Source organism: Salvelinus alpinus, chromosome 13, assembly GCF_045679555.1.
Source record: "Salvelinus alpinus chromosome 13, SLU_Salpinus.1, whole genome shotgun sequence".
NCBI lineage: Eukaryota > Metazoa > Chordata > Actinopteri > Salmoniformes > Salmonidae > Salvelinus > Salvelinus alpinus.
This window is the reverse complement of record NC_092098.1, coordinates 32,027,404-32,053,270: the sequence shown is the minus strand read 5'-3', so window position 1 is coordinate 32,053,270 and position 25,867 is coordinate 32,027,404. Positions and strand designations below refer to the sequence as shown.

The 25,867-nt window shown below is 44.0% G+C and overlaps 1 protein-coding gene across 2 annotated transcripts in view; it reads left to right on the top strand.

The window, feature by feature from the left end:
- The first annotated feature begins 8,955 nt into the window (after positions 1 to 8,955).
- LOC139537567 (zinc finger and BTB domain-containing protein 16-A-like) overlaps positions 8,956 to 25,867 on the top strand; it is a 160,332-nt gene continuing 143,420 nt past the window's right edge. The window contains exons 1-2 of one of the 2 annotated variants that reach the window (XM_071339019.1): positions 8,956 to 9,202; positions 16,906 to 18,254. In XM_071339019.1, coding sequence (XP_071195120.1) covers positions 17,005 to 18,254 — 1,250 coding nt within the window. In that variant the 5' untranslated portion in view covers positions 8,956 to 9,202; positions 16,906 to 17,004. The remainder of the gene's footprint in view (positions 9,203 to 16,905; positions 18,255 to 25,867) is intronic. The other variant, XM_071339018.1, reaches the window with a different exon arrangement.

Sequence of the window (25,867 nt, the reverse complement as noted above, 5' to 3'; positions counted from 1 at the left end):
GAGTGATAATAATAAAGTGTTGTAATTTACAACTGGTCTTTCTTTCCCTTGGTGAAATGGGGATTAAATGGAGATTGAGGCAATGCCATTTTTCTTTATCCCTGGGTAAACCAGCACAGCATGCAGCTCAAAGGTAATAAAGCACTCTGTGATCCTCACTCGGATGGAGCTAAAAACTCGCCATGCACCGCTGCATATTAAGACGCCACATCTATCTCATGTTTTCCATCTTAATATATGTTTCAAATGTAACCATTGGTCAGTATGAAATGGCAGACTTGTTGCTTATGAATTTTGTGTGGGGGGATTCAACATGCCAGCTAGATGTTAAATGGGGAAACTATACTGAACAAAAATATAAATGCAACATGAAATAAGTAGGTTTTGTTGTGCCCTCTTCACGACTGTCTTGGTGTGCTTGGACCATGTTAGTTTGTTGGTGATGTGGACAACAAGGAACTTGAAGCTCTCAACCTGCTCCACTGCAGCCCCGTCAATGAGAATGGAGGTGTGCTCGGTCCTCTTTTTCCTGTTGTCCACAATCTCCTTTGTCTTGATCACGTTGAGGGGAGGTTGTTGTCCTGGCACCACACGGCCAGGTCTCTGACCTCCTCCCTATAGACTGTCTCATCGTTGTTGGTGATCAGGCCTACCACTGTTGTGTCATCGGCAAACGTAATGATGGTGTTGGAGTCGTGCCTGGCCGTGCAGTCATGAGTGAACAGGGAGTACAGGAGGGGACTGGGCACGCACCCCTGAGGGGGCCCCTGTGTTGAGGATCAGCGTGGCGGATGTGTTGTTACCTACCCTCACCACCTGGGGCGGGCCATCAGGAAGTCCAGGATCCAGTTGCAGAGGGAGGTGTTTAGTCCCAGGATCCTTAGCTTAGTGATGAGCTTTGAGGGCACTGTGGTGTTGAACGCTGAGCTGTAGTCAATGAATAGCATTCTCACATAGGTGTTCCTTTTGTCCAGGTCATCATCTGCATCATCTGTGGATCTGTTGGGGTGGTATGCAAATTGGAGTGGGTGTTGATGTGAACTATGACCAACCTTTTAAAGCACTTCATAGCTCCAGACGTGAGTGCTACGGGTCGGTAGTAATTTAGGCAGGTTACCTTAGTGTTCTTGGGCACAGGCACTATGGTGGTCTGCTTGAAACATGTTGGTATTACAGACTCGGACAGGGAGAGGTTGAAAATGTCAGTGAAGACACTTGCCAGTTGGTCAGCGCATGCTCGCAGCACACGTCCTGGTAATCCATCTGCCCTGCAGCCTTGTGAATGTTGATCTGTTTAAAGCTCTTACTCACATCGCCTGTGGAGAGCGTGATGACACTGTCACTGATCACACAGCTGGTGCTCTCATGCATGTTTCAGTGTTATTTGCCTTGAGGCAAGCATGGAAGTAGTTTAGTTCGTCTGGTAGGCTCGTGTCACTGGGCAGCTCTCGGCTGTGCTTCCCTTTGTAGTCTGTAATGGTTTGCAAGCCCTGCAACCTCCGACGAGTGTCAGAGCCGGTGTATTACGATTCGATCTTCGTCCTGTATTGATGCTTTGCCTGTTTGATGGTTCGTCGGAGGGCTAGCGGGATTTCTTGTAAGCTTCCGGGCTAGAGTCCCGCTCCTTGAAAGCGGCAGCTCTCGCGTTTACTCAGTGCGAATGTTGCCTGTAATCCATGGCTTCTGGTTGGGGTACGTGGTTGGTGGTAACATGCAACAATTTCAAAGATTTTACTGAGTTACAGTTCAAAAGGAAATCGAAATAAATCCATTAGGCCCTAATGAATGGATTTCACATGACTGGGAATACAGATATGCATCTGTTGGATACCTTAAAAAAAGGTAGGGTTGTGGATTATAAAACCAGTCAGTAGCTGGTGTGAGCACCATTTGCCTCATGCAGTGCGACACATCTCCTTTGCATAAAGTTGATCAAGCTGTTGATTGTGGCCTGTGGAATGTTGTCCCACTCCTCTTCAATGGCTGTGAGAAGTTGATGGACATTGATGGGAACTGCAACACACCGTTGTACACATCAGTAGAGGCTGCTGATGGGAGGACGGCTCATAATAATGGCTGTAACGGAGCAAACGGAATGGCATCAAACCATGCGTTTGATGTATTTGATACCATTCCACCAACTCCGCTCCAGCCATTACCATGAGTCCGTCCTCCACAATTTAGTTGCCATCAACCTCCTGGTACATGTCGATCCAGAGCTCAATGGGTGACATGTCTGGTGAGTATGCAGGCCATGGAAAAATGTTGACATTTTCAACTTCCAGGAATTGTACAGATCCTTGCGATATGGGACTCACTGCGGTGACAGTCAGCTCTTGCTTTCTGCCGCCCTTCAGCCCGTTTCAGGTACCCGTGGGCGGCCTCCCAGGTCTCCTTCGAGCGTCTCACCCATTCGTCCACCACAGGAGCCTCGGTCTGGCTCTGATGCCATGGTACCCGAACCGGCTGATACTCCAACACACACTGGAAGGGCGATAGATTAGTAGAGGAGTGGCGGAGTGAGTTCTGGGCCATCTCTGCCCATGGAATGATCGTCGCCCATTCCCCTGGCCGGTCCTGGCAATACGACCGCAGAAACCTACCCACATCCTGGTTTACTGTCTCCACCTGCCCATTACTCTCGAGGTGAAAACCTGAGGTAAGGCTGACCTAGACCCCCAGACGCTCCATGAACGCCTTCCAAACCCTGGACGTGAACTGGTGACCCCGATCAGAAACTATGTCCTCAGGCACCCCGTAGTGCCGGAAGACGTGTGTAAACAGGGCCTCCGCAGTCTGTAGGGCAGTAGGGAGACCGGGCAAAGGGAGGAGATGACAGGACTTAGAAAACCGATTCACAACGACCAGGATCGTGGTGTTCCCCTGTGACGGAGGAAGATCGGTCAGGATCTGAAGGGGTTGTAATTTCCCTCTGGGCAGGTGCCTAGGAGCCTTGCACTGAGCGCACACCGAGCAGGAGGAAACATAAACCCTCACGTCCTTGGCCAAAGTGGACCACCAGTACTTGCCACTAATTCTTTTGACTGTCATACCAATGCCCGGATGACCAGAGGAAGGTGACGTGTGAGCCCACCAGATCAATCTGTCATGAACATCGGACGGAACGTACACCTGTCCAGCTGGACACTGAGGTGGAGTAGGCTCTGAACGTGACGCCCGCTCGATGTCCGCGTCCACCTCCCATATCACCAGTGCCACCAGACAAGAGGCCGGAAGTATGGGCGTGGGATCGATGGACCGCTCCTCTGTATCATACAGTCGTGACAGTGCGTCGGCCTTAGTGTTCTAGGAACCCGGTCTATATGACATCGTAAACCTAAACCGGGTGAAAAACATAGCCCACCTTGCCTGGCGAGGGTTCAGTCTCCTCGCCGCCCGGATATACTCCAGATTACCGTGGTCAGTCCAGATGAGAAAAGGGTGTTTAGCCCCCTCAAGCCAATGTCTCCACACCTTCAGAGCCCTGACGACAGCCAACAACTCCCGGTCCCCCACGTCATAGTTTCGCTCCGCCGGGCTGAGCTTCCTCGAGAAGAAAACACAGGGGCGGAGCTTCGGTGGCGTACCCGAGCACTGTGAGAGCACGGCTCCAATCCCAGCCTCGGACGCGTCCACCTCCACTATGAATGCCAAAGAGGGATCCGGATGAGCCAGCACGGGAGCCGAGGTAAACAGATCCTTCAGGCGACCAAAAGCTCTGTCCGTCTCAGCCGACCACCGCAGATGCACCGGTCCCCCCTTCAGCAGTGAGGTAATGGGAGCATAATGGGAGCAGCCCAAAACCCCAGATAAACCTCCGGTAGTAGATGGCAAACCCTAAAAACCGCTGCACTTCCTTTACCGTGGTGGGAGGCGACCAATTACGCACGGCTGCAATGCGGTCACACTCCATCACCAACCCTGATGTGGAAATGCGATATCCTAGGAAGGAGACGGCCTGTTTGAAGAACAAGCATTTCTCAGTTTGACGTACAGGTCATGCTCCAACAGTCGCCCAATTACTCTGCGCACCAGAGACACATGCGCGGCGCGTGTAGCGGAATATATCAGAATGTCATTGATGTAAACCACCACACCCTGCCCGTGCAGGTCCCTGAGAATCTCGTCTACAAAGGATTGGAAGACGGCTGGAGCATTCTTCAACCCGTTCGGCATGACGAGGTACTCATAATGGCCGGATGTGGTACTAAACGCTGTCTTCCACTCATCTCTCTCCCGGATACGCAGTTTTGTGAAGAAGCGTGCCCCGTGAAATGACTCAATCGCCGTGGCGATGAGAGTTAGTGGGTAACTGTACCCCACTGTAATGGAATTTAGACCTCTATAGTCAATGCACGGACGCAGACCTCCCTCCTTCTTCTTCACAAAAAAGGAACTTGAGGAGGCGGGTGATGTGGAGGGCAGAATGTACCCCTGCCCTAGAGATTCAGAGACATATGTCTCCATAGCCACCGTTTCCTCCTGTGACAGGGGATACACGTGACTCCTGGGAAGTGCGGCGTCTACCAGGAGATTTATCGCACAATCCCCTCGTCGATGAGGTGGTAAATGAGTCAGCTTCTTTTTACAGAAGGCGATAGCCAAATCGGCATATTTTGAGCGAATGCGCACGGTGGAGACTTGGTCTGGACTCTCCACCGTTGTTGCACCGATGGAAACTCCTACACACCTGCCTGAGCACTCCTCTGACCACCCCTGCAGAGCCCTCTGTTGCCACGAACTCTTGGGGTTGGGACAGGCCAACCAGGGTATCCCCAGCACTACGGGAAATGCAGGAGAATCAATAAGGAAGAGACTTATGACCCTTCTGCGTAACCATGTCCAGTGGAGCCGTGGCCTCCCTGATTAGCCCTGACCCTAATGGTCGACTATCTAAAGCGTGCACTGGGAAGGGCTTATCAATCCGAACAAGGGGGATCCCTAAACTATAAGCAAAACCACGGTCAATAAAATTCCCCGCTGCTCCTGAATCTACTAGCGCCTTATGCTGGGAATGTGGATCAAACTCAGGAAAAGAAATCAACACATACATGTGAGCAACGGGGGACTCTGGGTGAGTCTGGTACCTACTCACCTGGGGTGACCGAACAGTGCCCTGCCTGTCGTCTCGACTCCCAGAAGAGCTCCTCCAGCACCGGTCAGCAGTGTGCCCTCTACGACCACATCTGGTGCAGGAAAGGGCTCCTCCTCCGGTCGCCCTCGCTGCAGCACCTCCTAGCTCCATGGGCGTCGGAGCGGAGGTGCTGGGGGATGAAACTGACAGAGCCCGATCCGGACGTTCGCGGGTAGCCAGCAAGTTGTCCAGCAGAATGGACTTGTCCACCAGCTGGTCCAAGGTGAGGGTGGTATCTCTAAAGGCTAGCTCCCGACGGACGTCCTCATGCAAACTACACCTATAGTGATCGATCAAGGCCCTGTCATTCCACCCCGTGCCGGCGGCCAAGGTCCGGGAACTCCAGTGCGAAGTCCTGCACGCTCCTTGTCTCCTGCCTGAGATGGAACAGATGTTCACCCGCCGCTCGGCCCTCAGGTGGGTGGTCGAACACTGCCCGAAAGCGGCGGGTGAACTCTGGGTAGTGGTCCCTCGCTGAGTCTACCTCATTCCACACCGCGTTGGCCCACTCCAGGGCTTTGCCTGAGAGGCAGGAGACGAGGGCTTTCATGCTCTCACGTCCCGAAGGAGCCGGGTGAACGGTTCCCAGGTAAAGCTCCAGCTGGAGTAAGAACCCCTGGCACCCGGCAGCCGTCCCATCGTACTCCCTCGGGAGCGCGAGCCGAATACCACTGGAACCAGGCGACGAATGAGAGGGTTGTGGGGCTGGTTGTAGTGTGGCTGGTGGAGGTGTAGGAAGGCCACCGCTCTCCCACCTGTCCATCGTCGCCATCACCTGATCCATCGCTGTTCCCAGATGTTGCAGTACTGCCGTATGTTGTTGAACGCGCTCCTCCATGGATATCGGGAGAGCGTCTGCTCCTGCTGACTCCATAATACGGGTGCGGGATTCTGTTGCGATTTCGTTCTGAAGGTAGGTAAGGAGTCAAGCGCAGGAGAGCAGATATGTCAATGTAGCGTTTTTTAATAGGCAAGTCCAAAAACGGTACAGGTACAATCACCCAAAAAGCGCCCAAGACAATGGGAACTCACAGTTACTCACGGAAGGAGAAAAAAACAACGCTCCTTACTATAATAAATACACGTGAATAAACCGACGAAAGCCTCAACAAGCAACATGAAGATAATCCCGCACAAACCTAAGCGGTGAAATGAAAACCAGGTGTGAATGAACCGAAAACAAAACAAACGGAAAAAGAAAAATGGATCGTGATGACTAGTAGGCCGGTGACGCTGACCGCCGAGCACTGCCCGAACAAGGAGAGGAACCACCTTCGGTGGAAGTCGTGACATGGGGCTGTGAATGATCATACTGAAACATTAGGTGATTGTGCCGGATGAATGGCACGACAATGGTCCTCAGGATCTCGTCACAGTGAATACAATTGTGTTCGTTGTCCATAGCTTATGCCTGCCCATACCATAACCCCACCGCCACCATGGGGCACTCTGTTCACAATGTTGACATCAGCAAACCCGCTCGCCCACACGACACCATACACGTGGTCTGCATTTGGGAGGCCAGGTTGGACGTACTGCCAAATTATCTAAAATTATGTTGGAGGCGGCTTATGGTAGAGAAATTAACATTCAATTCTCCGGCAATAGCTCTGGTGGACATTCCTGCAGTCAGCATGCCAATTGCATGCTCCCTCAACTTCAGACATCTGTAATGTTGTGTGACAAAACTGCACATTTTAGAGTGGCCTTTTATTCTCCCCAGCACAAGGTGCACCTGTGTAATGATTGTGCTGTTTAAATCAGCTTCTTGATATGCCACACCTGTCAGGTGTTTGGAACAATATACTCTACAAGTACATCAAATTTCCAGAGTGGGCTCTGTTAATTCTGAACTCCCTCTGCTGCTGACTATCTGAATGTGCAATCCTAAAGGAGGACTGTAATTGGTTAATTACCTATAATGTCCATCTCTATGTATAAAATGGGTCATAATTAAAAGTGCCAGAGAGCCCACTCTGGAAATGTGACCTGTTTAAAGAGTATATTGTTACAAACAATATGTCTAAAAGTAAGCTACGTTTAAAAAGGGTAGTTTTGAGATATTAATATGAATATTTGTAATGTTGAATAAATGAATGTGAAAATGTGTATTTCAGAATATAAACATACCCCATATTCGAGAGAACACTATAAGGAGTATAATAACACCAAGATGTTGTCTGTATCATGTACGGTTCACAGATCATACGGTCTAAAGAAATAACCTAAAATGGTCAATTTCATCATGATTTTAAGGAAATTGGTTGTGATACAAATGTAAAAAGCATGTTAAACATCCTCTTCCCAATTAAATTCCTATGTGAGAATTGCTAGAACAATCTGCGATACCAAAAATATTTTTCTGCTCCCGCTGGCATGGAATTATAGCCTAGGGGCTATTATAAAACAAGTTTTTAAACACAACTAGCCGGTTATCATTATTGTACTGATACAGTAGCTGTGAGTGTGGCTTAGGACATACAGTATCCCAGGGGTAGGAAACCCTGTTCCTGGAGTGCCCAGCTGAGCTAAATGATCAGTTCAGTGATTGCCTAAATTCATAGCATACATAGCATACCAGCATACCTGGTCTCCCAGGTTGGTTAAATTTAAAAACATGAAGTGCCTGCGGCACTCCAGGACCAGGGTTGCCTAGCCTTGCAGTAGCATATACCTCCTACCTCCCAATAGGCCTACTGTACACAGCTCAACACCTGTTGGCTACAAGCAAACAAGTTGTAAAAAAACAACATGAAGCCAAGTGACACTGGTGGGGCAAAATAAAAGCCCTATAAATGTTAGGCTATATTTTGATAAGTGATAGAGTAGGCCTAAATATGGGGATTTGTTTTATTATCTATTTGTAAAGTAGCATATTAATCTGTTATCTTTTTTGATGTGTTATTCAAAAACTTTCTTGGACAATTATCTTCAATATTAGGCATCTTTCTTGTTAGTTTTTTTTACTATGTGGGATAAGAAAAAAACTACAAGAAGAAAGTATTTTTTAAAACCTCCCACTTTGGCTGGAGTGTCAATGTGTAGTTCGTACATGCAGAATTGTTTTCTTGAAGCTGTACCAGCCATTTTTCCTACATTTCCCCCCACATGGGCCAACTCCTTAGCAATTTGAGTTTGAGCTAATGAGCTTCAGCCCCTGGTATTTGAGTGACAGCCAGCAAAAGGCCTGCCCAGCATTAACCAATGAGGTTGCAGGGCAGACCCAATGGCTCAGTGGACACAGCAAAGAGAGCGTGTCTTTGTATCCCAAACCACACCCTCTCCAATACCAACCTCGGTCGGTCGGAGGGCCCTCGGTTGTCACATGTTGCTGATGAAACTCTGGGTGACTTCCAGAGAGTGGCAATGGGATCAATAAACCCGCCAACTGCACGACACACTCCTGTCTTGAATTATGCAATTCATGTTCCACTTTTAAATAATAAAACAAACATGATATTCTAATTAACAAATCCCCCCTGTAGTTTTACAATATATAAACCTCAGTTACAGTTAAACATTTAATTTGGGAGATATTTCATCTGTTATATGTGTCAAGTCTCAAAATCATGCGTAAAATTGTTTGTATTACATTGTGCGAACTCCAAACATATTGCAGTGTGTGTCTGGATGTTCTGAAGCCTGCAGCCTTGCTGGCTAGGTAGAAGTGGCTATCTGAGGGTCTAATTAGCCCCTTCACCCGCAATAATTTCCCCTCCCCTCAGCTTTGGGACACTTGTGCAAATGGCAGAGGTGCACATGAACATGCAATTTTCGGGACCACTTTTGGATTGTGAGTGTTACTTTCAGAACGTCTGGCTAAAAAGTATACAAAAGTATCAGATAATCTCTTTAAACATTCGGCAGCCCCCTAGGTGTCTCACTTTCGCAGTGTTTGCATGGATTCAAGGGAAAGAAGAGTGACTCGGTGCCTTGACGTCACCGTTGTGTTGATTTGCTAACACGAAAGAAGAGAGGAGTTAGTGCGTGTGAGAGCGGGTACTGTGAACTGCATTACTATGCTGTAGCCCAATAACCACACATTCGGAATCAAAACGTGCAACTTAGGTGAGTACTGATATGGGTGCGCAGCTTTCGTGTTACAGTGACAGACCCGCTTTTCTGCATGCTTATAGTTGTTGTTTGCCTGTGTACTCTCGCATTATGAATGCTTTAATAATATGTTTGTTATCATCATTTTAAACCCACATGAAGTTACAGTAGCCCATAGGGAGTTGCGGCGCAACAGTGTGACAAGCAAAGTTCAAATATCAATTTCTGTGTGCGCTGAAGTGTTTTAAATTGAAAGTGTTTGGGTGTCAGAGGAAGCCACAAGTCTGAGCGCATGAAAGGTGTTGAAGTTAACATAAACACAGCATGTAAAGATGTTAGGTTGACGTAACCGTCTGTTAACGTATTCGGGAGATCGCAGCACGAGAACGTGAGGTCTGGGTTTAGGCTACATTGCAAATCAGACAGTGTGACGTTCTTCCATGTGGTTTATTCTGAGAATCGTGTTTTCCTGTTGAAATGAGAATACAGTATACGCTGATACCTCACGCCGCTGTTATTTTCCTGGAAGTTTAAAAAAACGAATAATGACGCACCTTGGGTGCTTGTGTAGCGGTGATCACAAATCATCACGAACACAGGGGCAATAGTCTGAACTGTGTCCATCTATTTTAGCTGATGTAGGCTACATTGTACAGTAGGGACCCGCATAGTAAATTGATAGACTGCTGCTAATTCCTTGATTCGTAATCACGTTGCCTCCGCTTGATGCAAATCATTTAGTATAATTGTTTTTATAGATGGAATGGCGAGTTGAATTGCTATCGATATGGGTTATATCGCTCTTCCAAGCTCGAGCATGACATGTCCAATTAAAATGCTATAAACTGCAACGATAGCACTTCAATGATATCACTTCAGACGATTCCACCTGTGTGTTAATCAGAATAGCAAGCTAGTGAATTTAATCATTGTTGCAACCAGTCCCCGCTGAGATCATGTATTTGTGTCTCATTCGCACGTATGTAACGTTACTTTAGTAGACTCTGCAGAGATAAGTGTGAGTACTGTTTGTTATTGAGCAAAATGTGTCTGGACACAATTTCCACGAGCATAGGTTTTTATTGTTTCGGCTTTAAACATCAGGACTCATTTGAGTATAGACTACATTAAAGAGATGTGCGCCTTGGACAGACAGCTGGCTGGCTACAGTTGGTCTTTAGAAGATTCTCGATCTGATTGCATTATGTTGGCGTTGATATGCGCTCAATACAGCATTTTGACTGAAACGAATAATTCAACCTTCGAATGGTGTCTTCTGCACGTATCACACGATTGCGTTAAATTATTTGGTGACATTAACGCACTGTCTCAAACCTGGGGTGTTATCATTAGTCCAAACAGTTGCAAAACGGAACGATTTGCAACTAAAACGAGTTGGACAAATTCAGGTAGGTCCCTCTCCGTTTTGTTCTGTTTGCTTCCGTTTAAGAAACGTTTTGCAACAGAGTCGATTTAATTAATACGTTTTCTGGGCTTTACATTACTGATCCTCATTAGACAACTTTCGATTGTTTCATATGGTAAACCTGGGACACTTAGGCTGCTTTTACACAGGCAGCGCAATTCTGATCTTTTTCCACTAATTGGTCTTTTGACCAATCACATCAGGGGTATATCCATTACGTCCTGCAACGGAAACCGTTTTACCGTTTAAGAACCAAATGGAAGCAAACAGAACAAAGGGAACGAAACAGGTAAGGACCTACCTGAATTTGTCCAATAAAAACTCTTGTTTTCGTCACACGTTTTCTTTTTGGCATAAAAGAGAAGTTTTGCAACATAATTGACGTAATGAATACACCCAGACCTTTTCACATCAGATCTTTTCACAGCTAATCTGATTGGTCAAAAGACCAATTAGTGAAAAAAAATATCAGATTTGGGCTGCCTGTCTAAACGCAGCCTAACCATATTATGCAACGCTACAGACATTGACCTATTTACTAGGTCATAAATTAGAGCTAAATTGGTATTTGTGTCTTAAAGACAATTTTGGTGTTTACACCACCACATTATTTGTTGGACAGCCACTACTAATATACAGTCTCATCAATATCCGATTTATACAGCCTTGATTAACTGCTCAACAATATATCTGATGACTGCCAACTGTTGACTTTTTTTTGTGAGAGCCACTCTGATAAGCCTAGGTATTGCTAATCTAGTATAACTGTTTAGGAAATGTGGATGCAAAATTAAGGCATGAATTAATATATTTTTTTTATCTGCTGTTTATCAATCTTATTTCAGGGAACATTTTAAATATATGTAGCCTATATTTTTATGTTTACTGATTTTATAATGGAATATTTCTAATTTGTTCAATTATAAAAGGATTTTCCTAAAATAATGATACATTATCATATTAATTGTAAAAGTTACTAAAATAACATTTACATCAATGATAATAACAATATCAACAGTCAGGAATATATTATGATAATTTAGTATTATTAACTTATAGGTTATTATTCTTGAGGTGTTGTCTTTTGTGAGTGGGCAATGATACATACAGTGCCTTCAGAAAGTAGTCCTACCCCTTGACCTTTTCCACATTTTGTTTCTGGTTCAGCCTGAATTTAAAATAGATTAAATTGGCTAACACGCATCATGTCAAAGTGAAAGTATGTTTTTCAAATGATTACAAATTAATAAAAAATGAAAAGTTGAAATGTCTTGAGTCCATAAGTATTCAACCCTTTTGTTATGGCAAGCCTAAATAAGTTCAGTAGTAAAAATGTGCTTAACAAGTCACATAATAAGTTGCAATAATAGTGTTTAACATGATTTTTGAATGACAACCTCATCTCTGTAGCCCACGCATACAATTATCCGTAAGGACCCTCAGTCGAGCAGTGAATTTCAAACACAGATTCAACCACAAATAGCAGGGAGGTTTTCCAATGCCTCACAAAGAGCACCTATTGGCAGATGGGTAAAAAAAACAAAAAAAACAGACATTGAATATCCCTTTGAGCATGGTGGAGTTATTAATTACACTTTGGGTGGTGTATCAATACACCCAGTTACTACAAAGATACAGGCATCCTTCCTAATGCAGTTGCCGGAGAGAAAGGAAACCGCTCATGGATTTCACCATGAGGCCAATGGTGACTTTAAAACAGTTACATAGTTCAATGGCTATGATAGGAGAGTACTACGGATGGATCAACACAATACTAACCTAATTGACAGTGAAAAGAAGGAAGCCTGAACCGAATACAACAATTCCAAAACATGCATCCTGTTTGCAACAAGGCACTAATGTAAAAGATTTGAGAAACATTCAGGACACTTTTTTTTAATACAAAATGTTATGTTTTGGGAAAATACAACACATTACTGAGTACTACTCTCCATATTTTCAAGCATTGTGATGGCTGCATAAATCAAATGTATTTATAAAGCCCTTTTTACATCAGCCAATGTCACAAAGTGCTACCCATCATGTTATGGGTATGCTTGTAATCATTAAGGACTGCAGAGTTTTTCAGGATAAAAAAGAAACAGACTGGAGCTAAGCACTTCCCAGAAGAAAATCTGGTTGTCTGTTTTCCACCAGACACTGGGAGATCAATTCATCTTTCAGCAGGACGATAACCTAAAACACAAGGCCAAATCTACATGAGTGGATTACCAAGAAGACCAAGATTACCAAGGTTTCCATTAACCCAGTAGGCAGGTTTCCGTTTATTTGACACAGCAATGTTGCAACAACAAAAAAAGTGACATATGTAATGGAAACGGCAGCTATAGGAGACATAAAGAACATTTTTCTAAAGATCAACAAAATGTTTATCCATTCGACGGGTGGATTTTCCTTCTGTCAAACTTCATTTATTGCGATGAATTATGAAGGAAACTGTGTTTTTATAATAAATTATGATTGCGGAATCATTTTGAAGGTATCCAGGGCATGTGATTTCACCGCGTAACTATAAAGCTCCATTCCACATTTCATTCTAAATGCGTACGTCTTGAAAAATATATATATTTTTGAACTATAAATTATTTTCTTTGCAAAACAAATATTGTACTGACTTTAAAAAATGCCTGAATTGCTTCGCCTTGCTTTTCTGGTTGGCTGGCAAGTTTCCCCATCCAATTATTTCAGATCAACAGGAGTACAAGTTTCACCATGGCACGGTCCGTAACGATACGTTGGCACATGAGAATTATTAGGATATGGCAAATAATAGTAAATTATTGCATTCTATCAATGCTGGCTTTAGCGGGCTGAAACCCTATGAAACCGATAGGTGTGAGGGAATACAGGACAATTTATTAATGTGCAATTTGCCTAAATGGGTAATGGAAACACTTCAACCATTTTGATTTAACACACTAGATTTTCATCATTTTTTTTTTTTTTTTTTAGGTGTGTGACATCATTACGTCCAGCTGTTTTCATTAACATGATATTTAAATGTAAATGCACCCTTGCAGGCAATTTTTTAAAATCAAACTTTTTAAATGTCGACAAACAAACAATCACTGGACAAGTTAATGGAAACGTAGCTAGTGAATGATCCTGAGTGGCTGAGTTAAATTTTCAGCAGATTTAAGTCAGTACTAAGGCAAGACCGTAAAATGGTTGTCTAGCAATGATCATCAACCAATTCGACAGAGCTTGAAGAATTAAAAAAAAAAATATATAGGCAAATCTTGCACAATACAGGTGTGCAAAGCTCTTACACTTATCCAGAAATACTCACAGCTGTAATCACTGCCAAAGGTGATTCTAACACTTATTGACTCGGGGTTGAATACTTATCTAATCAACATATGTTCGTTTTATTTTCCATATTTTTTTACAAATGTTTGAATTTGTCTTCTACTTTGACATGAAAGTATCTTGTGTAGATTGTTGACAAAAAAAGGCTAATCCATTTTAATCCCACTTTGTAACAGTCAAGGGATGTGAATAATTTCTGAAGGCACTGTACAGGGCCAATGTGTGTTCAAGTCATTGATCTCACAGCCTAGCCTACTTCCCGCCTGTAGTATGCATCTGATCTCACTCTTCCGAACCAAGTAAAAGCAGTAATGGAAACTATTCTGTCCATGTATAAACCTGCACTTTTGGCATATGTACATGTAAAACATACAATACAAGCATTTCGCTACACTTGCATTAACATCTGCTAACCATGTGTATGTGACCAATAAAATTTTATTTGATATAATCTTGTTGGTGCTGCATGGTGTTTGTCCTTTTGCGACATCCTCTGTTCCAACTATTCCTGGCAGCCGCTCGCTGCTCGCTCCCTCCTCGGCTCACTGCTTCTCTCTGTGATGAGAATACTGAATAAGATGCCATTTAATTTCAGAATGGGTGTTGATGGTCTTTGTGAACCAAGCGCCAACGCGTTCTAACAAAGACTAGGGTGTTGCAAGGTTCTCAAGGGTCCTTATTTGTCGCTGTTCATGTGCTTCCACCTGTCAGATAACTATAAATTGAGGGGCAAAATATGTGATTTTTTTTTATTTTTATGGGTTATTAGGTCTGCTTGGCTTTTGACATCTGTTATTTATCAATTGATAATTTGCTCTATGTTCACCCATTTCAAGTATGATGTTTTTGCATGACATTTTTACAATCCTAGCAGGGTTGTGTCCATAGTTGTATTTCTTATGTACAGAACAGCTCAATGTCATGTTCATATTATTTTCCCCCTTTTTTTTTTATGAAGTGTCCCGTGTTATTGTATAGCCTATTTGAATGAGAACAATTGAATTTAAAATGCCCAGAAAATAAGGATAAATTGCTGGTCTTTATCTAATTGAAATACAAGCCAAGTACAGTTGAAGTCGGAAGTTTGCATACACTTAGGTTGGAGTCATTAAAACTCGTTTTTCAACCACTCCACACATTTCTTGTTAACAAACTATAGTTTTGGCAAGTTGGTTAGGACATCTACTTTGTGCATGACACAAGTCTTTTTTCCAACAATTGTTTACAGACAGATTATTTCACTTATAATTCACTGTATCACAATTCCAGTAGGTCAGAAGTTTACATACAGTAAGTTGACTGTGCCTTTAAACAGCTTGGAAAATTCCAGAAAATGATGTCATGGCTTTAGAAGCTTCTGATAGGCTAATTGACATAATTTGAGTCAATTGTAGGTGTACCTCTGGATGTATTTCAAGGCCTACCTTCAAACTCAGTGCCTCTTTGCTTGACATCATGGGAAAATTGAAAGAAATCAGCCAAGACCTCAGAAAAACAATTGTGGACCTCCGCCAGTCTGGTTCATCCTTGGGAGCAATTTCCAAACGTCTGAAGGTACCACGTTCATCTGTACAAATAATAGTATGCAAGTATAAACACCATGGGACCAGACAGTCGTCATACCGCTCAGGAAAGAGATGTGTTCGGTCTCCTAGAGATGAATGTACTTGTGTGAAAAGTGCAAATCAATCCCAGAACAACAGCAAAGGCCCTTGTGAAGATGCTGGAGGAAACAGGTACAAAAGTATCTATATCCACAGTAAAACGAGTCCTATATCGACATAACCTGAAAGGCTGCTCAGCAAGGAAGAAACCACTGCTCCAAAACTGCCATAAAAAAAGCTAGACTACGGTTTGCAACTGCACATGGGGACAAAGATTGTACTTTTTGGTGAAATGTCCTCTGGTCTGATACAAAAATATAATTTGGCCATAATGACCATCATTATGTTTGGAAGAAAAAGGGGGAGGCTTGCAAGCCGACGAACACCATCCCAACCGTGAAGCATAAGGGTGGTAGCATCATGTTGTGGGGGTGCTTTGCTGCAGGAGGGACTGGTGCACTTAACAAAATAGATGGGATCATGAGGGAGGAAAATGATGTGGATATATTGAAGCAACATCTCAAGACATCAGTCAGGAAGTTAAAGCTTGGTCGCAAATGGGTCTTCCAAATGGACAATGACCCCAAGCATACTTCCAACGTTGTGTCAAAATGGCTCAAGGACAACAAAGTCAAGGTATTGGAGTGGCCATCGCAAAGCCCTGACCTCAATCCTATAGAAAATTTGTGGGCAGAACTGAAAAAGCGTGTGCGAGCAAGGAGGCCTACAAACCTGATTCAGTCACACCAGCTCTGTCAGGAGGAATGGGCCAAAATTCACCCAACTTATTGTGGGAAGCTTGTGGAAGGCTACCTGAAACAATAATTTAAAGGCAATACAGTCATGTAGCATGTAAACTTCTGACCCACTGGGAATGTGATGAAAGAAATAAAAGCTGAAATAAATCATTCTCTCTACTATTATTCGGACATGTCACATTCTTAAAATAAAGTGGTGATCCTAACTGACCTAAGACAGGGAATTTTTGCAAGGATTAAATGTCAGGAATTGTGAGAAACTGAGTTTAAATGTATTTGGCTAAGGTTTATGTAAACTTACGACTTCAACTGTAACAATTATGGTTTGAAATGGCTTTTATAATAAACTGCATTAATTAATACAACAGTAATTTCTTATTTTAACTAAACACTGCAGAACTATGTTTGGATTTTTTAAAATCTAAAGCGTAGGTTTATATATTGGTCTGTTCTTATTCAAAAGTTATTAGAAGTTTATTGGACTTAGAAAAAATATTGTATCTAGTTAAGAAGTCAACAATTATTTAGATATATTTTTAAAGTACTGTATTTTCCTAAAATATTCAGTGCTTTTTCTTTTTCTCTATCCATTCTCTCCAGATTGACCTTATCTTGTTTACAAAGATACCGGTAAGTGAACAAACTGCTGAGGAGTGAAAGCAAGCCTCATGAGTTGGCCTGGCGGATCTCAGCGACGTTATGGATTTGACTAAAATGGGTATGATCCAGCTCCAGAACCCTAACCACCCCACGGCCCTGCTGAAGAAGGCTAACCAGATGCGTCTGGCAGGAACCCTCTGCGATGTGGTCATCATGGTGGACAGCCAGGAGTTCCATGCTCATCGGACTGTGCTGGCCTGCACCAGCAAGATGTTTGAGATCCTGTTTCACCGCAACAGCCAGCATTACACCCTGGACTTTCTTTCACCAAAGACCTTCCAGCAGATACTGGAGTATGCCTACACTGCCACACTCCAGGCCAAAGTGGAAGACCTGGACGACCTACTGTACGCAGCAGAGATTCTAGAAATTGAGTACCTGGAGGAGCAATGCCTCAAGATCCTGGAGACAATCCAGTCCTCAGACGACAACGACACGGAGGTCAACATGAACGATGAATGCACGGAGGAAGACGATGAGCGCAAGGGCAGGCAAGGAGGGAAGACCGCCAAGAAGCATTCCATGGAGGGGAGCTACCATTCAGCTGTCCAGCAAGCCTCGGCCCTGGCCAGCATGGTGGCCCAGAGCCCCTCTGTCTCCACATCCTTCGGGCTCTCCACCATGAGCCCAACCAAAGCTGCCGTGGACAGCCTGATGAGCATAGGCCAGTCCCTCCTGCAGCAGGGCTTTGGGGGCGAGCACCTGACTCAAGGAAACTCCCACCACCAATTGATGACCGAGATCAAGACCGAGATGATGCAAGTGGATGAAGGCGGAGGCCACGGGAGCCCCAGAACCATGGAGTCCAGCGCCTCCAGCAATGGCAAAAGGAGCGGCGAGTTGGACAAGAACTGTGATGGCCCCGGGACTCCAACCAGGAGCAGTGTGATCACAAGCGCCCGCGAGCTGCACTACGTCCGGGAGGATGGCATGGGCGACTCCCAAGCAGATGGCGGCCAAATGGGTCTGGAAGCCATGGCGGGTATGACAGGCATGACCGAGAAACACCTGGCCTCCTTGTACTCGCTGCCTACCAATCATAAAAATGAGGCTATGCTATCCATGCCGGCCTCCATGGCCTCTTCTCTCCATATGTCCCCTGCCCTGGCCATGTCCATGGATTTCAGTGCCTACGGGGGACTTCTGCCCCAGAGCTTCATCCAGAGGGAGTTCTTCAACAAGTTGGGGGAGCTGGCTGCCGGTATGAAGCCAGACGGTAGGAACCAGCATGAACGCTGCAACGTGTGTGGCGCAGAGCTACCAGACAACGAAGCTGTGGAGCAACATAGGTAAGCTCAACTTTGTTTAACTTCATGTCACTAGGTTGGTTCCATTAACATTTGTAAACTTATTGATCTTTGCCAAAATCTATCTTTCTTTAAATCGACGTTAAAATGCTATTTTAAGTCATCTTTGTACAATAACTTAATTTAAGTGTGCTGATATACAGTGCCTTCGGAAAGTATTCAGACCCCTTGACTTTTTCCACATTTTGGTATGTTACAGCCTTATTCTAAAATTGATTAAAAAATAAAATTCTCTCAGCAAACTATACACAATACCGCATAATGACAAAGCGAAAACAGGTTTTAGACATTTTTGCAAATGTATTACAAATAAAAACCAGATGAATACTTATGTAAATAAGTTCACACCCTTTGCTTTCAGACTCGAAATTGAGGTCAATTCAATTGATTGGACGTGATTTGGAAAGGCATACACCTGTCCGATATAAGGTTTCACAGTTGACAGTGCATGTCAGAGCAAAAACCAAGCCATGAGGTCGAAGGAATTGTCCGTAGAGCTCCGAGACAGGATTGTGTCGAGGCACAGATCTGGGGAAGGGTACCAAAAAATGTCTGCAGCATTGAAGGTCCCCAAGAACATAGTGGCCTCCATTTCTTAGACCTGGCCGTGTGGCCAAACTGAGCAATTGGGGAAGAAGGGCCTTGGTCAGAGAGGTGACCAAGAACCCAATGGTTCTCTCAAGAACCCAACAGCGCTCTGGAGTTCCTCTGTGGAGATGGGAGAACCTTCCAGACGGACAAGCATCTCTGCAGCACTCCACCAATCAGGCTTTATGGTAGAGTTGCCAAACAGAAGCCACTCTGTAAAAGGCACATGACAGCCTGCTTGGAATTTGCCAAAAGACACCTAAAGGACAAGATTCTGGTCTGATGAAACCAAGATTGAACTCTTTGGCCTGAATGCCAAGCGTCACATCTGAAGGAAACCTGGCACCATCCCTACGGTGAAGCATGGTGGTGGTAGCATCATGCTGTGGGGATGTGTTTCAGCGGAAGAGACTAGGTAGACTAGTAAGGATCGATGCAAACGGAGCAAAGTCAAGAGGTCCTTGATGAAAACCTGCTCCAGAGCACTCGGGACCTCAGACTGAGGGTGAAGATTCACCTTCCAACAGGACAACGACCCGAAGCACACAGCCAAGACAAACCAGGTGTGGCTTCGGGACAAGTCTCTGAATGTCCTTGAGTGGCCCAACCAGAGCCCGGACTTGAACCCGATCGAACATCACTGGAGAGACCTGAAAATATCTGTGCAACAACGCTCCCCATCCAACCTGGCAGAGCTTGAGAGGATCTGCAAAGAGGAATGGGAGGAACTTCCCAAAAACAGGTGTACCAAGCTTGTAGCGTCCTACCCAAGACGACGTGAGGCTGTAATCGCTGCCAAAGGTGCTTCAACAAAGTACTGAGTAAAGGGTCTGAATACTTATGTAAATGTGATATTAATAAAATTAGCAAATATTTCTAAAAATCTGTTTTTGCTTTAGGATTTTGGGGTACTGTGTGTAGATTGAGGGGACAATTTAATCAATTTTAGCATAAGGCTGTAACGTAACAGTGGAAAAAGTCAAGGGGTCTGAATACTTTCCGAAGGCACTGCACGTACATATAATATAGGCCTACATTTTTCAACCTTAAATCATTCTGGAATCTACCTATCAAAAGTTGTGGTTGTCTTTTTTAAAATCTTGAATATGTTTCTTTTTTTGCTCATATACACTGAACAAAAATATAAACGCATCATGTAAAGTGTTGGTACCATGTTTCATGAGCTGAAAAAAAATCCCAGAAAATGTCGATATGCACAAAAAGCATATTGCTCTCAAATTTTGTGCACACATTTCTTTACTTCCCTGTTTGTGTGCATTTCTTCTTTGCCAAGATAATCAATCCACCTGACAGATGGGGCATATTAAGATGCTGATTAAACAGCATGATCATTACACAGGTGCATCTTGTGCTGGGGACAATAAAAGGCCACTTTAAAATGTGACAACTGCACAACACAATGCCACATGTCTCAAGTTGAGGGATTGTGCAATTGGCATGCAAGAATGTCCATGCGAGCTGTTGCTAGATAATTGAATGTTAATTTCTCTACCATAAGCCACCTCCAATGTCATTTTAGAGAATTTGGCTGTACGTCCAACCGGCCTCAACCGCAGACCACCTGTTAATCCTCCAGCTTCTTTCTTCTCACTTTGTCAATTAGGTTAGTATTGTGGAGTAACTACAATGCTGTTGATCCATCCTCAGTTTTCTCCTATCATAGCCAGTAAACAATAACTGTTTTAAAGTCCCAATTAGCCTCTTGGAGAAATCCCTGTGGTTTCCTTCCTTTCCGGTGATGGAGTTAGGAACAAAGCTTTATCTTTGTAGTGTCTGGGTGTATTTATACAGAATGCAAAGTGTAATTAATAACTTCAGCATGCTGAAAGGGATATTCAATGTCTGTTTTTTTTTACCCGTCTTCCAATAGTTGCCCTTCTTTGTAAGGCATTCGAAGACCTCCCTGGTCTTCGTGGTGGAATCTGTGTTTGAAATTCACTGCTCGACTGAGGGACCTTGCAATTATCTGTATGTGTGGGCTACAGAGATTATGTAGTCATTCAAAAATCACGTTGCTCACTATTATTGCACACAGTGAGTCCATGCAACTTATTATGTGACATGTTAAGCACATTTTTAGTCCTGAACTTATTTAGGCTTTCCATACTAAAGGGGTTGAATACTTGTTGACTCAAGCCATTTCAGTTTTCATTTGTAAAAATATCTAAAAACATAATTCTACTTCGACATTAGGGGTATTGTGTGTAGACCTGTAACACAACAAAATGTTAAAGTCCAAAGGGTGTGAATACTTTCATCCACTCCACTAATTTCTTGTTAGCAAACTATAGTTTTAGCAAGTCGGGTCAGGACATCTTTGTGCATGACACAAGTCATTTTTCCAACAATTGTTTACAGACAGATTATTTCACTTATAATTCACTGTATCACAATTCCAGTAGGTCAGAAGTTTACATACAGTAAGTTGACTGTGCCTTTAAACAGCTTGGAAATTCCAGAAAATTATGTCATGGCTTTAGAAGCTTCTTATAGGCTAATTGACATAATTTGAGTCAATTGTAGGTGTACCTCTGGATGTATTTCAAGGCCTACCTTCAAACTCAGTGCCTCTTTGCTTGACATCATGGGAAAATCAAAAGAAATCAGCCAAGACCTCAGAAAAAGAATTGTAGACCTCCACAAGTCTGGTTCATCCTTGGGAGCAATTTCCAAACGCCTGAAGGTACCACGTTCATCTGTACAAACAATAGTTTGCAAGTATAAACATCATGGGACCATGCAGCCGTCATACCGCTCAGAAAGGAGACGCGTTCGGTCTCCTAGAGATGAATGTACTTTGGTGCGAAAAGTGCAAATCAATCCCAGAACAACAGCAAAGGACCTTGTGAAGATGCTGGAGGAAACGGATACAAAAGTATCTATATCCACAGTAAAACGAGTCCTATATCGACATAACCTGAAAGGCCGCTCAGCAAGGAAGAAGCCACTGCTCCAGAAACCGCCATGAAAAAGCCAGACTACGGTTTGCAACTGCACATGGGGACGAAGATCGTACTATTTGGAGAAATGTCCTCTGGTCTGTTGAAACAAAAATAGAACTGTTTGGCCATAATGACCATCGTTATGTTTGGAGGAAATAGGGGGAGGCTTGCAAGCCAAAGAACACCATCCCAACCGTGAAGCACGGGTGTGGCAGCATCATGTTGTGGGGGTGCTTTGCTGCAGGAGGGACTGGTGCTCTTCACAAAATAGATGGCATCATAAGGGAGGAAAATGATGTGGATATATTGAAGCAACATCTCAAGACATCAGTCAGGAAGTTAAAGCTTGGTCGCAAATGGGTATTCCAAATGGACAATGACCCCAAGCATACTTCCAAAGTTGCGTCAAAATGGCTCAAGGACAACAAAGTCAAGGTATTGGAGTGGCCATCGCAAAGCCCTGACCTCAATCCTATAGAACATTTGTGGGCAGAACTGAAAAAGCGTGTGTGAGCATACCTGACTCCGTTACACCATCTCTCAGGAGGTATGGGCCAAAATTCACCTAACTTATTGTGGGAAGCTACCCAAATGTTTGACCCAAGTTAAAAAAATTTAAAGGCAATGCTACCAAATACTAATTGAGTAAATGTTAACTTCTGACCCACTGGGAATGTGATAAAAGAAATAGAAGCTGAAATAAATAATTCTCTCTACTATTACTCTGACATTTCACATTCTTAAAATAAAGTGGTGATCCTAACTGACCTAAGACGGGGAATTTTTACTAGGATTAAATGTCAGGAATTGTGAGAAACTGAGTTTAAATGTATTTGGCTAAGGTTTATGTAAACTTCCGACTTCAACTGTGGATGACTCGTTGGATAATATCCTTGATTTTAATTTTAATGTTTGAGATTTTACCACTCATTGTTTGTTTGTTTTCTCAGCTAAGATATTTTTTCACAATTCTGATGCAACAAATTTTAAGCCTGATTTTGAATACATTTATTTGAATTAGTAAATGTGAAATTAGCTTCTTGTGGTCTATCGCCTGCTTTTGAAACATTGCTGAGAAGAGTTTAACTGATTTTAATATGCCTTTTTACTGGACATATTTCACATCATTGTCTATTTTTGTTTAATAAAATGCATTTCTTAATGGGAATAAGTAATATATTTTCCATTATACTGCTGGCAATAGCATTGGATTTTATGTTTGTCAATTTTCACCCAGAATTGGGTATGAGTTACTTTCTTGTATACTAAAGTCAATAATGTAGGAATTTTAAGGCAATTGTATTGCAATGCCACCAGGCTACTGCTCACTTGTTGCTGATACTACATGATACTTGAATATCTGTATTCATATTGTTTAAAGTAGGCTATCATAGCAATAGAATATTTACAAACTCAACAGCTAAAGTGTTGTCGATCTCTGAAACAAAAGTAGTAGTCTATTGTTGGTGACCGAGTCAGAGGTTCTCTTCCCTGATGACTTCCAGGCCTATCCGGGTGACTACCGAGCCGTCCTGCCGCGGCGCTGGCTGAGCCCATTAGTTGCACCTGGCGAAGGGGGTCGGCTAATGGGAAGCAGCCCCCTCCCCCTCTCCTCACACCCACCCCAGCACACCCCTGAACCCTGCGGTGTGGCCAGTGATGGAGTGTCCCAGGCTGGGGCTCCCAGCCACCTGGGGGACAAGGAGGGCCTTATTAGCTTTATGAGTGGAGCAGACTGTCCAGGCCAGGAAATGAGGGCTGTGCACAGGACCCAGGCCCTGCCCTCTGCAGCCTAACCTTTGGGCCGGTCGGCTGGCCTCTGCTTCTCGTCAGCAGAGCTGGAGGGCGGGGTAGTCGTGGTGTGGATGGAAGTCTGAAAAGAGGGGGTGCAGCGAGTAAATCCATGCCAGACAAGCACTGCTGTTTAAATCCCACCGTGCACTCCTGTTGTAGACTACACAGCATGCTGTTGTCTGCGTCCTGAGAAATATTTGCGCAACTTCCAAAACTGTAAAGGAACTGTACTAGTTTGTCTAAAGTTGGAAAATAGGCCATAAGAAACACTCTGACAATCTGTTTCTGCTAATGGCCTGACACTCTCACACAGCCCAACACCCCATGAAGCTTGTAGGAGTCGGAATTTGGGACTGACTCAGTGTGTCAGCATTGATTGAGAGCTCACATTTCCAGTTGTTTAAGATTATAGTGAGACGAGTGGGAGGGGAGGGGGCGCCCCGGGTGAGTTTCCAGGTCCTAGGTCATGTCTGGAGATTCAAGCTTTTATGCAACTGAAAAGAGTTGGATGACATTTTAAAGATGACTCTTGCTTGTTTTGCTGAAAAGTTGTACTCTGTACCCTGATCTTGTACAACTTCCTGTGTTTTCAGTGGTTGAATTGGGAGCTGTGGGGTCCCTAGTTCGGCGGCGATTGTTTACCCCATTTTTTCACAGCATGTGATTTCTGTGTAATGCTCAAATTACATTCCAGTGGAGTGATCATTTTTAAGCATGCAGCTTAAAGCGCTCTTGTCATTTGATGTGTCCATCCTTCAACAACTAAAACATCGAGGGTTGGTCTAGAAAGGCATGCCCCTACAAATCGATGGTTGTATTTAGACGAGGCTTTCATAGGCCCAGTGCTACTCTGATATGTGAAAATAAATAAGATCAGCAGGTGATCTCTGCTAAACTGTGGACCCATCCAAGTTCTTATTTATTATTACAATGTGCATAAAACTCTGGAATAGAATGTCTCTAACTGAACGACACCAGTTCACCCAAGGTACTTTTATTAAAATGGTGTCACTAACTTTAACAACATTTCCAGCCTCTGCCCTACATGTAACATTTTTATTTGAAGCGTAACAGTGTTTGTTTACAATTCTATTTTTTTTTTTTAAATACAAACAGATTGCAACATGCTCATGTGTTGTGAGGGGGTAAGACCGTTGAATGTAGCTCCTTTAGCACACAATACCTCATAATGACAAAAATATATTTACATAAGTATTCAGACCCTTTACTCAGTACTTTGTTGAACCACCTTTGGCAGTGATTACAGCCTCAAGTCTTCTTGGATATGACACTACAAGCTTGGCACACCTGTATTTGGGGAGTTTCTCCCATGCTTCTCTGCAGATCTTCTCAAGCTCTGCCAGGTTGGATGGTGATTGTTGCTGCACAGCTATTTTCAGGTCTCTCCAGAGATGTTGGATCGGGTTCAAGTCCGGGCTCTGGCTGGGCCACTCAAGGACATTAAGAGACTTGTCCCGAAGCCACTCCTCCGTTGTCTTGACTGTGTGCTTAGGGTCGTTGTCCTGTTGGAAGTTTAACAGTAATGGCCTTGAGAGAGAAGCTATTTTTCAGTCTCTCGGTCCCAGCTTTGATGCACCTGTACTGACCTCGCCTTTTGAATGGTAGCGGGGTGAACAGGCAGTGGCTCAGGTGGTTGTTGTCCTTGATGATTTTTCCACCACCCTCTGGAGAGCTCTGCGGTTATGGGCGGTGCAGTTGCCGTACCAGGCGGTGATGCAGCCCGAAAGGATGCTCTCAATTGTGCATCTGTAAAAGTTTGAGGGTTTTAGACCAACAAGCCAATTTTCTTCAGCCTCCTGAGGTTGAAGAGGCGCTGTTGAGCCTCCTTCATCACGCTGTCTGTGTGGGTGGACCATTTCAATTTGTCCGCGATGTGTACGCCGAGGAACTTAACTTTCCACCTTCTCCACTGCTGTTCCGTTGATGTGGATCGGGGGGGTGCTCCCTCTGCTGTTTCCTGAAGTCCACAATCATCTCCTTTTGTTTTGTTGACGTTGAGTGAGAGGTTATTTTCCTGACACCACACTTTGAGGGCCCTCACCTCCTTTCTGTAGGTCGTCTCGTCGTTGTTGGTAATCAAGCCTCCACTGTAGTGTCGTCTGCAAACTTGATGATTGAGTTGGAATCGTGCATGGCCACGCAGTCATGGGTGAACAGGGAGTACAGGAGAGGGCTGAGAACGCACCCTTGTGGGGTCCCAGTGTTGAGGATCAGCGGGGTGGAGATGTT